This window comes from Chenopodium quinoa, unplaced genomic scaffold, assembly GCF_001683475.1.
Source record: "Chenopodium quinoa cultivar QQ74 unplaced genomic scaffold, ASM168347v1, whole genome shotgun sequence".
NCBI lineage: Eukaryota > Viridiplantae > Streptophyta > Magnoliopsida > Caryophyllales > Amaranthaceae > Chenopodium > Chenopodium quinoa.
Window position 1 is genome coordinate 4,674,045 of NW_018745684.1, and position 14,358 is coordinate 4,688,402.

A 14,358-nucleotide genomic window follows, 5' to 3' on the forward strand; every position below is an offset into this window, starting at 1 on the left:
CCCCCCCCCCAACGTAGCCCACCCCCCTCCTTTTTCCCCTTCTTGCTGCCTCGACCCCCACTCCGAACCGGGTCGATTTCGGTGGGGGAATGGGGAGGGGGGCCGATTCCGGTGGGGAGAATGAGGAGGGGGGTGGTTTCCGATTCGGGGTGGGGGTCGGGGCAGTAAGAAGGGGAAAAGGGAGGGGGGGTGGCTGCGTAGGTGAGGGAAAGGGATTGAGGTGGGGTCGCCGGCGTTGGCCCAAGCTTTGGGCGCCGGCCGCCGGCAAGGGGGAGGGGGGAGGCTGGGTAGTTGAGGGTGGCTGGGTTTTTTTATTTTTATTTTTTAAATTTTTTTTTAATATTTTGAATAAACTTAACGGAACCCTAACAGATTCTGTTAAGTGGTAATGAAATTTAAATTATGTGATTTTAGGTGGTAGCAAATAAAATAAAATTTTAAAGGGGTAGCAAAAGTGAAATGCATGTGTTTTGGTGGTAGAAAAGTGAAATTTTCCTGTTAATTATTAGTGTAATGAGATGATATATCACGTTGTGCTGCTGCGTATGAATTTGCTATATATTTATTTTTATGTAATTTGTTAATATATAAATTATATAATTTGTTTCATATTAAAATGTTGATTGAATCCATTAATAAAAAATGCTAGATCTGCCACTTGTAATTTTTATAAAAAATGCGCATCTAGTTGCTTGTCGAAAAACCTGAGTGAATTCCTTTGCTGCCACATTTTCCCAATTTAGACCAAATCGGGTGCATTTTTCAACAGAATTGGCTTGTGCTACATGTAAGTATCACACACATTATTTACTTAAATAATCATATAATCTTAAAATTTTGTAATTAGTTCGATATTACCTATGTTAGGTATCTAAGCGAGGTCAAACAATTTTTGTAGCATAATGGCACCCTGGAAAAATTGAACTTGGTCATCAAATATGGTTTGTCGATTTCCATATTGATTGAATCGTTGTCCAATGAACTTTTGCGTGTTTTTCTCTTTGTTTGCGCTAATGTAAATCCAGTCCTTCACAAGTTCTTGATATAACTCCTTCGGTATTTTAGAAGCATGTAGAATAACATATAAATGTGTTAGAAGAATTTAATGTAGACAATTCATATTTTCAATCAAATTTGATGTAGATATGATTATTGTAATACCGTATATTTTACGATTTGATAAAAGATAAAAATTTGAGTTGTTGAACTTTTTAATAATCTATTTTCTTATTTGATAAAATTTTATACAACTATAAAATTCTATTCTTATTTGGTTGGATCTTTTATCCTTTAACACTATTATTTTAAAAAAAAAAAAAAAAAAAAAAAAATTGCAGCCAAGGAGTATATATATAGTGCTCGTATGTTTTCCTATTCTATGAATGCCGCTGCGGTGCGAGTGTTAGCAACAATCGTTGATGATGATAATGCATTTTCTCCAATTCTTTTATTTGTCCCAAGTCCAACGAAGTGAACACCATAGCTAGTTTATGTAATTTGGTACTTCGAAGGTAATCACACGAACCTATTTCGAGATATTTGTATTAATATCGTATGTAATCACACTTGGTCGTTTTGGAGTTGTTTCCCTACTCGTATTATTATTATATGTAATCACACGAAACTTTGGAGATGTTTGTATTATACTTTGTATTATTATGTGTGATATGATTTATTATTTGTACTCTTTGTATATATGATTAGTTATTATGATATTGTATGATTTGATTTGAATATCGTATTATTTCTGTTGTATATAATTGATTGTACAATTATTTCTAGGGTTTTTAATGTTGTTGCTACAGGAAGTATTGTTTTATCTAGGTTTTAGGGTTATTAATGCAGCTCCTGTTATATACTCCCAGGGATACCTTAAGGAAGGTGCTCTCGGAGGTATTTTCGTAATCTCTCAATCATCTTCCTCCTCCCCTCACCACCCTTTGACTTTGGCTCCACCTTCCTCCTCCCCTCACCACTCTTTATCCTTCAATTATGGAAATTCAAACCCAAAATCAAACTCTTGCCTTCTCTCCATCTCCGACTCATCTCCTCTGTGCACCTCGTAAAATCTGCACACACACTCAGTTCACCTCTAAAAAATCCTCAATATTCACTTACATTCCAACATTTCCTCCATTAAACGCTAATTATGCAAACAATTCTTACATTAAACTCCACCTTCAACCCAAATCACAAATTTCAAGATGAGTAGAACTTCTTCAACTCACCCCTCAATTTAAGTGTTCTCAGCAACTTATACATTAATTTAAATATTTTGCTCATTTAATCAACAAATGAGCAAATAATCTTTGCTCATTTAATAAATGAACAATAATTATTTGCCCATTTAAGAAATGAGCAAAAAAAAATTGCTTATTTGTTGATTAAACGACTTAAAAATAGTTGTTTAAAGCAAATTTGCAATTCTAACTCAAATTTGCTAATGAATATGAAACCATAAAAGAAAAAATCAAAGCCAAACTATCTAGATGATGCCTCCATTGTTATCACCTTCACAAAAGTTAGCTTTGTTTTGGACAAAAAAAACCATAAAAATGAACTATTTAATAATGAAAGAAAGCGGTAGGAAGAAATTGAGCAAAAATTGAGCAAAATATAATGAGCAAAAAACATAGAATAAAATTCACCTAGATTCCACCATTGTTGAATACATTAAAAAAGAGAGAGAAAATTTACATATATTCCAACATTGTTGAATACCGTAAACAAATCTGAAGCAAAAAATCGAAAATCGAAGACAATAAACAAATCCAAAGCAAAATATCAAAAATGTAGATGAAAAATTCTGGAAATTGAAGGCATGCAGGAAGAGAGAGAGAAAGAAGAAAGGAAGAGAGAGAAAGAAGAATAGAAAAATTATGTAAGAATGAAACCTCTAGATATCACGTGCAAAGCAAACTAATTGAAATATGACAGTTATAACCCTGAGTGTACCGTACACTCAGGTATATAACATTATTTCTATTATCAATGCAGAGTATTATTTTTGGGTTGTGAGTTAATTATATTTGGGTATTAGTTTTATTGCCTTATAAGAATTGAGATTTACTATGATTGAATCGAGTTCAAATTGTTATAATATTTGGGAACATGTGCCATTGTTGAGATATTATTTACTAGCTTGTGAATGATTATTTGATCAAAGTATGAGATCAAAATGTTGAGATTATTATTTCATTCTTGGTTTGAGGCTCGGTGTTATATACCTTAGTCATTGGCATGTTGGTAAGGAGATAATAATTATGAGTTAAGAATGAGGTACAATCTTTATTTATATTTTTTTCTATGGTCCCCTACAGTGGAATTTGACCCATATTGGTCATGGTTTAAGGTTTTTTGGTTATTGAGAGTATTCAAGTTTTTATACTTGTTGGTTTATTTTCGAATTACCCATATACAAGGCTAGGTATAGAACAAAGAGCATGACACACTTATGGGATAGATGAGTTTATTGAGTAAAGGTTCGTATTATTATTCGAGATTTAGCTGACAAAGGTTATTTCCAGAGTACAATGTGTAATGTAGTTTTGAACTACGTTGTTTAATTGAGTTAGTAACGTTAATTATTCCATAATTCTATGTATTCTGATATGTGGTGATTACTTAGCTTTTTGCTAACGTGTGTGCGTTTGTTTGTTGTGCTACTTGTGTTTGCGGCCATGTCTTTTTCCTGCGACGATCTATTTTGGAATTTGTCCTTAACGGTGAGCAGTCAAGATTTTCTAAGCAGGTTGATCAAGTGATTGTAGCTAAAGGAGCTCAAGTGTTTCGATTAGTATGCTATAACGAGTTTGTAAAGTTGTTTAAATAGCTCACCTAGTTTATTAGGTTGTAATTATTGGGATTTTGTAAGCCTTAACACTTGACAGGTTGTTGAGTGTGGCAGTAATACCTCCGATTTAAGTTTATGCTTCTGCAATTTTATTCAAAGATTGTTTATTTTCCTTTAATTCTTATTTATTACTTCATCTGTTCTTTTTTACTTGACCCGCTTTGACTTTTACACTATTCACCACTCCTTCTTTGACCGTCTTTTGTGAGTTATATGTAAAGAAAAACATATTTATGTGATATCTTGTTATATTCGTCTCACTAAGTACTATCATAACATATAGCTTTTATAATTTTTACTTATGAAGATTTAAAGTTATTGATCATTGAAGTTTTGCATTGACAAGCGTGATAAATGAAATAGATCAAGTAAAAAAGAACGGAGGAAGTATTAGTTAGTAAATCGAGGGAGTTACATATTCACATTATGGGGATTGTTGGTGGTAGGTTGATGGGTTCACATAAGTAGGTTCAGATCGGTGGGTTCGTGGTTGGTTTGTGGGTTCGTGGTTGGTGGCTTGTGGGTGGTTTATTCCAGAATTGTGGGTTTGGTGGGTTGTTGCGACTCGTGGGTTTGGTGGGTTGCTGCAGCTCGTGGGTTTGGTGGGTTGTTGTAGCTTGTGGGTTCGTGGGTGCGGTGGGTCAACAGGGTTCGATGGTGCTAGGTTGTTTCGGTGGTGCTGGGTTGTGTCGGTGGTGCTGGGTGGTAATGGTTTTGGTGTTGCGGGGTGGTGCTAGTGGAGGTGGGTTATTTAGTTTAATTTTGGTTGAAATTGTATTTTTCTTTTAAGAGTTAGATTAATATTTAAGTATATGCCCTTATTTTTCAATAAATATGATTAAGATTTTTTGCTTAAAAGTCCGCAAAACTACTCTTTATTGCGAGTAAAAAGAGCCGGTAGAATCACCCAAAAACAACTTTGTAGAATTCGTCATCAATCACTATTAACAGAGAATCACTCTCTCATTTTCTCTTTTCTTTCTCTCTCCTCTCATTTCTGGGTTATTCACAGCAAAACACAAATTCCAGAAATGGCAGCGATTTCTTCTTCACTCTGCTTCGACTCTTCTTCTCTCTCCTCCAAAACTTCCTCTTTCTCCGACAACCCTCTCCGCCGTTTCTCCGCCACCTTCGCCTCGTCGTCTCCGATTAGTCGCCGGAAAATTAGTTGCCAGACTTCTTCTCTTGCTGCCTCTCCTGCATCTGTTGATGCTCAAGGTGATTTTTTTGTGCTTTTGCTGTGATTATTTTGTAATTTGTGAAGTGGGATTGAAACCCTCTTTTTGTCTGTCTTTTTGGTGAAGCACATTTGTGGGGTTCTTTAGTTTTTTTGCCCCGTTTAGGGAGTCGTAAAGGGTAGTGATAGTAGACGGGATTTCATCGTTGGTTGATTTTGGATATCGGGTATACGGCTAAGATTTTGATCAACTAAGCTATTTGTCATCCACATTTTGTCCTTTTATCTTGGTTGAAGAAATTGTATTATACTACCTCCATTTTGAAATAGTTGCATCATTGTGACTTTTTGTATTAATCATATACTTTGTATTAACTTTGAACCTTCTTTTCTCTTATGAATTAAATAATAAATCTTATTATATTATAGAATTTTAGTTTTTTCTCAATGTTTATTTTGTAAATTTCATAGTAATGTAATGTTAAATATATCAATGTACAGAGTTGTGTGTTGACAAACATGATAGTTAAAATGGCGCAACTATTTCCATACCGAGGAAGTATTGATTATAAGTGGAAATCATTTTGTTGTTAGGTCTTTGAGCTAATCTGACGATTTACTTAACTACATTGATAAGTTTTTGACTGTTCGTTTGTTAAGTGAAATTGTAAGTGATGATTGCTGAGTTATATTGCTAAAATTAAATGATAACTAGGATAATGTTGTTAAATGCAATTAGAAATGCTGGTTCGTATTGCTAAACTGTATCGAGTACCTGTTATGTAATTGAGCTTAATGGTCTCTGTGTCCTTCGAAAATTTGCATTGAATTTTTGTCTTGTTTATCTATAATTTATGATCCAAATGCAATTATGTTTTTTCTTCCTTTTTATTCCTTGGGGGCAGTTGTACCCTGTTTTGTGTTTGTACTTGGATACCATTTCTAACTATTGATGTTGAACTTCTTTCATCTCTAAAACTTATCCGCTTTCTTGTGGTTTGGTAACTCCTTAGTTGACTCAAAAGCTGTTATTTCTTGATGCAAGTCAAGTTGTTTCATTGAATATATACAAATTGTATGCACATCTGTAATATCTTTCAAATATATTATTGTGCTCGTTTCTGGGTTGTCAATTTATGACTTTCTATTGATTGTCCATCTCCTGCAAGTTACTTTTGTTACTATATTTGATTGGTTGTCTACTTCATTTTGAATTCTGTGGGTTTGACACCAACTGCTTTAGAGCCATACCTTATTCAGTCTGTTTCATTTACAGCGAAAACAGCCAAAAAGGATTTTCTGCACATAACTGATTATGACAAGGCTACAATTTTGAAGATCTTAGACCGCGCAATCGAGGTTAAGGCTCTACTTAAATCAGGTGATAGGTCATATCAGCCATTCAAAGGGAAGAGTATGGCTATGATATTTGCAAAGCCATCCATGAGAACAAGAGTATCGTTTGAGACAGGTTTTTTCTTGTTGGGAGGTCATGCAATATACTTGGGACCAGATGACATTCAAATGGGAAAGCGAGAAGAAACTCGAGATGTTGCTCGTGTACTCTCCCGCTATAACGACATCATTATGGCCCGTGTTTTTGCACATCAGGTACGCTGGTGAGTTTCCGTGATGGTCTCATCAAGGTTGCTAAAATTAGCGAAATCTCCTTTCGTACCTTTTACCTGATGTTCTGTGTGCTCTGTGAATACATTTAATAATCTAAAATATTTTCGGGCAATTAATAATGCTGTAAAGATATTAGCATGGAAAGAAAACTATTACAACAGCTACTTGTTCAAATAAGCTGTGTCAATGGTTTTAATCTTGTAAGAAAAGTTTGATTCATATTTTGCTCTCATTGGAGAGTATTGTTCTTCTGCGACAAGTGACTAACCTATCTTTGTATGTTAACTCTATGTTCCTAGAAAGAGAGTATTTTGATCTAGTTTTGAGTCAGTGGTTGTGTTTGTTTATACACCTGGAAAATTTAAAAGAGGATAAAGTTTGGTCTAAAAGCTAGATCTATTATTTTTCTTAGAAGGTTAAGTTTAGAACAGTGAGGTTTGCTCTTCTTGTAGTTTAGTCTTTGGCTAATCCAAAATAAACAAATAAGCACTATTACCAGTACAAGCCCCAGTGTGTAATAACTCTATTAGTGACAGAGGTTTGCATTTCTCATAACAAATATATAATTTAACTCTTTCAAGTGCTGTTATGAGAAAAAGAAACGTAGAGTGTCCACATACAGCAGATTGAAACAATTTAAGTTGAACTTATCAGAAAGAAGAGTTTTCTTCCCTCCCTTTTTCTGTTTGATTGCTCTTTCCATCTAGGCTTGCATTAAAGCTGCTATGTGATTGAAGTAATGATTATTTTTTTGGTCACAGGATATCATTGACCTAGCTAAGTATGCAACCGTACCTGTGGTCAATGGCTTGACAGATTACAACCACCCTTGTCAAATCATGGCCGATGCTCTGACTATGATTGAACACATTGGTAGCGTAGAAGGAACAAAGGTGAGACTTCTGTTTGTGGCATCAAGAGTGCTATATCTATCTTCTCACATTTCTAGATGGGTCCTACCAAGGCAGGCTGTTATATCTGTGTTATACACTAGCCTTATATTTCATTTCTCGCAGCAATATTTTCTGCATATATTCTGATCAGCTGACTTGTGGATAATTACTGTGTGTGACCAGGTCGTTTATGTTGGAGATGGGAACAATATTGTGCATTCTTGGTTGCTATTGGCAGAAATTATCCCTTTCCATTTTGTCTGCGCCTGCCCAAAGGGATTTGAACCTGATCAGAAGACGGTGAAAAAGGCTCAACAGGCTGGCATCAGCAAAATTGAAATAACAAATGATCCAAAAGAAGCTGTTATTGGAGCAGACGTAGTTTACTCAGATGTTTGGGCAAGTATGGGACAGAAGGAAGAAGCCGAACATCGTAGAAAAGTTTTCCAAGGATTTCAGGTGAATGCAGATGATATATTGTTATCTATCTTTTTTATTGCTTGGTTGATTATGTTATATTGCATTGATTTACACATCTTGCCTTGCTACTTGCTTTTGGCATTGCTCTGTTCTTGTCTGGTTAATTCAATTCGATCTTGTAAAGTGGTAAAAGGACAATAAAATTTACATGATGCTTTTGTTATTTCCACTAGGTGGACGAGGCTCTTATGAAATTAGCTGGACCAAAGGCTTACTTCATGCACTGTTTGCCAGCTGAGAGAGGAGTAGAAGTTACTGATGGGGTCATTGAGGCTCCCAACTCAATTGTTTTCCCTCAAGCTGAGAACCGCATGCATGCTCAAAATGCTATAATGCTACATGTGCTTGATGCCTGAAGTCTTGAACATTTTTAGAGCTTTTGCTGCATTGGTAGTCTGATCATCCGATGTCTTTTAGCGGTGTAAGGTAGAAGTCGTAGAACTTGTAGATTCAGATGTGTTCAGTATGTTACATATTTGCGAAGGAGGGATTAAAGACTTGCATAAAATAGCCGTACTCTCATCTTTAAGTTGTGACAGAATTTTCAGGTGGAATGACATGGGGAGCAGAAACCATTTATTTCTTAAAACTGATATCTTTTCTCCACTATTTTGATCATTCATCTCAAATACAAGTAATAGTTACTGTATTGCTGGTCTACTGATCAGTAAAAATTGCGTTTGGTGCTTCCCTATGAGCTCTTGTATGGGTTAGCAGTATGGCTATGCTCCTGAGTGTTACGTGACAGAAATTGATATAAATAAGAACTGCTTGTGTAAGAGTTTTTTGCGAATGTGTTAGTTTATGTATTTTCTAAATAAACAATTCTGCAGATATTTAAACCTAATTGCAGCTAAATTCTACTGCACATACATCACACTTGAAATCCTTATATGTGAGAAATTACAACATAAAGAGGATGAAACTTTTCCTAACTACTAAGTTGCTCACTAAGAAGGCTTAAGGTCCATATTCATCTCATTAGAGGCAATTTGAAGGAGCCTCCTAGGGTTAGTTGATGTTTGTATTTTCCATCTAACGATCATCAAAACCAGAACAACTAGCTAATTATAAGGTGTACAAGATCATGGTCTTGAATTGAGCCAATTGGTATGTCAAGAAGTGTAATATTCGAGCAACCAAGCGCCGTCAGTACATTTAGGTGCTTTGGTCTGAATCATTTTTTCTACCACTCATAGCAATATAAGCATCAATCCTTTTCCGACATTAACAATATAACAAGAAGTATAAATCTTGTGCAACTTTGTTTTATATTCTACTCACAGGAATACAGACAAATTAGGAAAATGGACACAAGAATACTGTCAAAAACAACATATTTCCTTCTGATTTGTCACAGGGTACTTAAAATATCACACCGCGTTGCTTAAAGCTTTGATGCAAGAGCTCATCTGCAAGAAAGAATCCAATTCTTATCAATCATCATCGATACATTTGAATGTTCTCTACCAGTAAAGGAAAAAAATGCTGTAGTAAAAGGGAGCTGCTTCAGCATTTTCTGGTGCAGGTGCTAACAACTAACAAGACAAAAATATTGTATCTCTTATTACTCCAAACAAAGCCTAGCTTATCTGTAAAGGAATAGAATATTTGACAGTGATCACTGATGGAGACCATGTAATTCTAAAGAAAATGTATGCCAGTAAAGTCGATTAGTCGGTTGCAATCTTTGATTTGATTCACTGTTCTTCGATTGGGAAATTTCAGTATCTTTAAGGAGGAGCTTAGTGGTTAGATTCCTCGAGTTATATTGGTTCTGCTTAAAGATGAAGGTATTAGCTTTCGTTACTCGTCTACATCTTAAGGCTATGTTGTCACACTTACACACAATACATGAAGAATTAGCATCGTCGAAGAAATGCTAAAAAATATCCTAGTCTAGCTCTTGAGAGCAAGTCAGCATCTACAGTTGGTGCATATGTTACTTCTTCCATAACCCTATCATTGGTTTGGGCAAACTACGTCGACATTGATAAGTGACAGAAAGAGCACCTTGTCTTGGAATTATGCTATGAAAGCACCTTTAATAAGAATCTTCGCACAAACTGCACTAGTATATATAACAACAGATCTCCTTTCGAGCACCAAATATCACATGGCTTAAGAATTAGGATCTGTTTCGACATGCATGCTTTCTCCACAGTTGCTTCTGCACAACAAATTAGTATGGTTAGAAATGGATAATCTGCATCCTGAGGCTCAACTTTGTACGGAAATCTCCCGTGTTGAGCCTCAGGATGCAGATGATCTGTTGCTTGCCAACAAAATCAGTAAAAGTAGTAATACCATCAGTCCATCACAATCTGTGGACTCTGGCTATTGTGATCTATAAGCAAGATATTGTATCGACGTGTATGATTAATACTCCCTCTGTCGCTATTTTTTGACTCATGTAAAACATTATGTATACATCTTTGGCCAATATTGCATGTATACATCTATTTTATTAAAGTTTAAAGTTTGTAGCTCATGCATTTTTCAAGGAGGGAGCCCCAATTCCTCACTATGAGAAACACTTTTGTTTCTCGTAATGACATTTTAGAAAATAACGTGATGTTTTCACTGGTGGGAACCGCGTATGTGTCATGAGTGAGAGCCCCACATCTTAATACATATCCCGTGATAAACAAAACTTGTTTCTCACAATGAGAAACAGAGAATTACCCCTTTTCAAGCATATATACAGGATGTAAATTTTGGATCATGACAGTAAGTTGCTCCTTAAATTATGTTAACAAAAAAATTATAATTTAATAAAAAAATTATCTTACCATTATAATTCTGTGCATTTACACCGGCCAAAACTCGTATCTGAAAGGATTTGGAGCAAATAATATATTTATGTGAAGTGGAAATTAATACAGAGTATGTTATAGTTAACAAAATCATAAGGATTTTTTTTTTTTTTTTTTTTTTTTTTTTTTTTTTTTTTTTCAAAATCATAAGTTAAGATATAAGAATTTTACAACAACATAAGTTTTCCTTAAAAATCAAAATGGTATTATTAAACTACTACTACCCTACCTTAATTAATTAAGTAAAATTAGCTTAAGGAATTAGGGGTCTTCCCATTAATAAAGTTGTCCAAGTATATATATTGATAGATATTATAGTTCGTTATGATAATATTTGTTGCACATTAGGATAATATTTGTGTATATTTTGTATCCTTATCGTACGAGGTTTTCTAACGTGATTAGAACTAGCATTGTAAACTTTATATATTGATCAATGGTATACAGGTTGAGGAGTTTTCCGAAATCTAACAAATATATATACTAGTTTTGTGCCCGGGTGATGCCCTGATTGTTTATTTATATACTCTACAAAGGCATATAATCCCTTTACCAAAACTATTATTATTTTTACCAAACTAAAATTATTTTTACTGAATTGAAAGTATTTTTAATATTTTACAGCTGATTAAAACTTATTAAAATAACTTAAATATATTATAAATGTTCTTATTTTAAGGAACTTTTTAAAATGAATTTTATGATGGAAATATGACGAATGGTAGGATATTTATTAAAAGTTATGATTAATTTTGTATATATCAAATATTAGAAGTATAATACAAAATATATCCAAATTTCGTATACTTAGCATCATATATGTCACAATAATAACTATTTTTCGCCTACGTGGCGCAACACTTGGCGAAAAATTGGAATGTCAAGTGTTCTGTCTCGTGATCTGGCTGCGAGACCGGCTTTATATATTAGAGATAGTGATAAAATAATAATAATGCTGAATTCAATATCAAAAATTGCTTGCTCAAATTAACAAACTAAAGAATTGATGCATGGGAAGTTTAATAATAATTAGGAAAGTAAGTATGAGCGCGGTAGCAATAGCTGCGTACTTGAAAGTAGCACGATGTTGGTTTAATAATAATGACAATAAGAATGCGCCATTATTATTATCATTAGATCGAGAGGAGGATGATGATGATGATTTACGGGTTGGCCGTAATAAGCCAAGAATTAGTATGAACTCAATCCCTCGGGATGTGATAGAATTGATCTTAAGCAAAGTCGGTGATGACATTGTAACTCTTTGTCGCTGCTCGATTGTCTGTCTGGAGTTGTATGATGTTGTCACAAGTATGAGCTCGCTCTACTTCTCTATGCCAAGGTCGCTAATTGTGTACCCAAACACATCGTCACTCATCAACTTTCCGTTTCCTGATAGTAGTTTATTGTCGATGAATATACTTAAAAAGAAATCGTGTGATTTTTTTACAAGATTTTCTCTTCTTGAGACTGTGGTTGTTCAACTCCCGCCTCCACTCGTACCCTTGGCTGATTCCTGGTTTAGGTGGGATTCTCAAATCAATGTTACCTCGCGTCCTTCAACTTATTACTTTGTTTCTGTTGATGCTACCATCGTCAACAACAACAATAATAATCAAAGTGCGCCAGCTACATGGGGACTCATGTGTAGGGAGGCAAAAAAAAAGAGCGCGAGTGACATGGAGGCACTTGAAGCGACATGCTAGTACACTCCTTGTACAATTTCCATCCATGAAAATTAATCCTACCGGAAAGGCATGTTATCAACGGGTGCACCCCAGTTACTCTTCATGAGAAACGTTTTCTGTTTCTCTAGTGGCATTTTGGAAATTATTCCTATCTTTGAGCTGCTGACTAGACAACGTGGGGACAAATTGGTTTGGCAAGTATGCTGAGTATGTGGATGGTGACATGGTGTTAAGCTAAGCAATCGTATCAATGTTCCTCATTCTACTGTCCTCCATCACCTTCGTCCTCCATTGAAGCTGTGAACCATCATCTCCTTCGTGTCCTTCAGCTCGCACCTCCCCCCCCCCCCCCCCCACCATCTTCTTTATGATCCTCCGTCTTTTTCTTCCTTCTTCTTCTTCTTCTTCTTCTTCTTCTTCAATTTGACTGGTTCTTCTTCAATTCACGCCATCGTCCTTCTTCTTCTTCAATTTGACTGGTTCTTCTTCAATTCATGCCACCAAATCTCGGCATCTTACAACCACCGCTTCGATTTGCTTGACATTACCTGGTATCTCGTTGTTCCCTATCTTCTTCAACCTCTTTCACCTTTCCGACAGCAAATTCGACGGCTTCGCCACCGAATCAAACGAAAAACCCTAGGAAAATTGGAGAAATTAGGGCATGGTTAACCCTTAAGGGAAAGGTTTGTCTTCCTTCTCCATTGAAGCTTGTTCGTGCTTTTCTATTTTTCCGTTAAAGGTTTTTAATTTCTGCTAATGGAGGTGAGAGAATGGAGGAAGAAGAGTTAGCTATTTCTGCAAGTTAACTCCGTCAAGGTCGTCCACCAAATCACCCCACGTGGAAACAGTTGGCAAGCATCCTTGTACACATCACATGACAGCATACCCCTAAAATGACTATAGTGCCCCCAAGAGAAACAAGTTTGTTAATCAATAGGAGAAACAAGGAATTACCCGTTATCAACACCCTAGGTTGAGAGCAATTGTGAGCAAAGACGACAACGACACGAGTAATGGGAGGCTAACTTTATATACCGGTAAAATCGATCAAGATGATGAGGAATTATATATGTATGAATATCGATGCAAGTATTGTTATTTGGATAGGAATTGGAGTTGAACTCTAGTGGTGTAACCATAAAATTAAAAATGCTTGGCTTTGGTTTTACTATTATGACAAATTCGGCGGAGATTTATTACATACTGAGTGATGATATAATCATGTGTTGGCTGTTCCCCAAGGTTGAGCAGCCGGAGCTGCCAGTCTGTAGGCTGGAGAGGCGACTGCTGATGCCCCCCGAAAAGACCCGGCTGGGCATACGGAGATCCAAAAGGCGTGTGCGGAGTTGCCTGCAGTGCCGGGTGGATCATATGAGGGCCGGATCGAACGGAAACCTCGTTCGTCCGGCTGTCATAGTTTGTCTTCGAGTGCCTCCCTGAGGTGGCATTGAAACTGTCTCGATAGGTTGATGTAGAAGCTGTCTCGGAACGCTGCTGAGTCTTTTTATCTTGAATTAGCGTCCGGGCATCAGAATAGACTTTTTTGGTTCCATCCGGCTGAATGTGCCGGACGGGCTTTCTGACTCCATCTACGGGAGTGTGAATCTTTGAGAAGTCAAAGGGCCTAGCCGGCATTTTTGACTTCGGATGCGGGGTAGATGCTCTACCCTTGATTGGTTTTGCTGTCTGTTTTGCCAGACGCCTTTCTTCCGCCTGACCCTTACGGGGGCCGGATGTTTGGTCCAGAAGGCCTCTGATCTCTCCCTTGAAACTCGTCATCATGTTGATGAGTTCATCTCTGGAGACTGGGGCGGCTCCT

At 36.2% G+C, this 14,358-nt stretch overlaps 1 protein-coding gene across 1 annotated transcript; it reads left to right on the plus strand.

The window, feature by feature from the left end:
• The first annotated feature begins 4,772 nt into the window (after positions 1 to 4,772).
• Positions 4,773 to 8,825, plus strand: LOC110717694 (ornithine carbamoyltransferase, chloroplastic-like). The gene is made up of 5 exons (XM_021896458.1): positions 4,773 to 5,071; positions 6,307 to 6,641; positions 7,421 to 7,552; positions 7,736 to 8,011; positions 8,206 to 8,825. Exons 1-5 carry the CDS (start codon positions 4,885 to 4,887, stop codon positions 8,386 to 8,388), a joined length of 1,113 nt encoding a protein of 370 aa, XP_021752150.1. The 5' UTR covers positions 4,773 to 4,884; the 3' UTR covers positions 8,389 to 8,825.
• Positions 8,826 to 14,358: the final 5,533 nt, after the last annotated feature.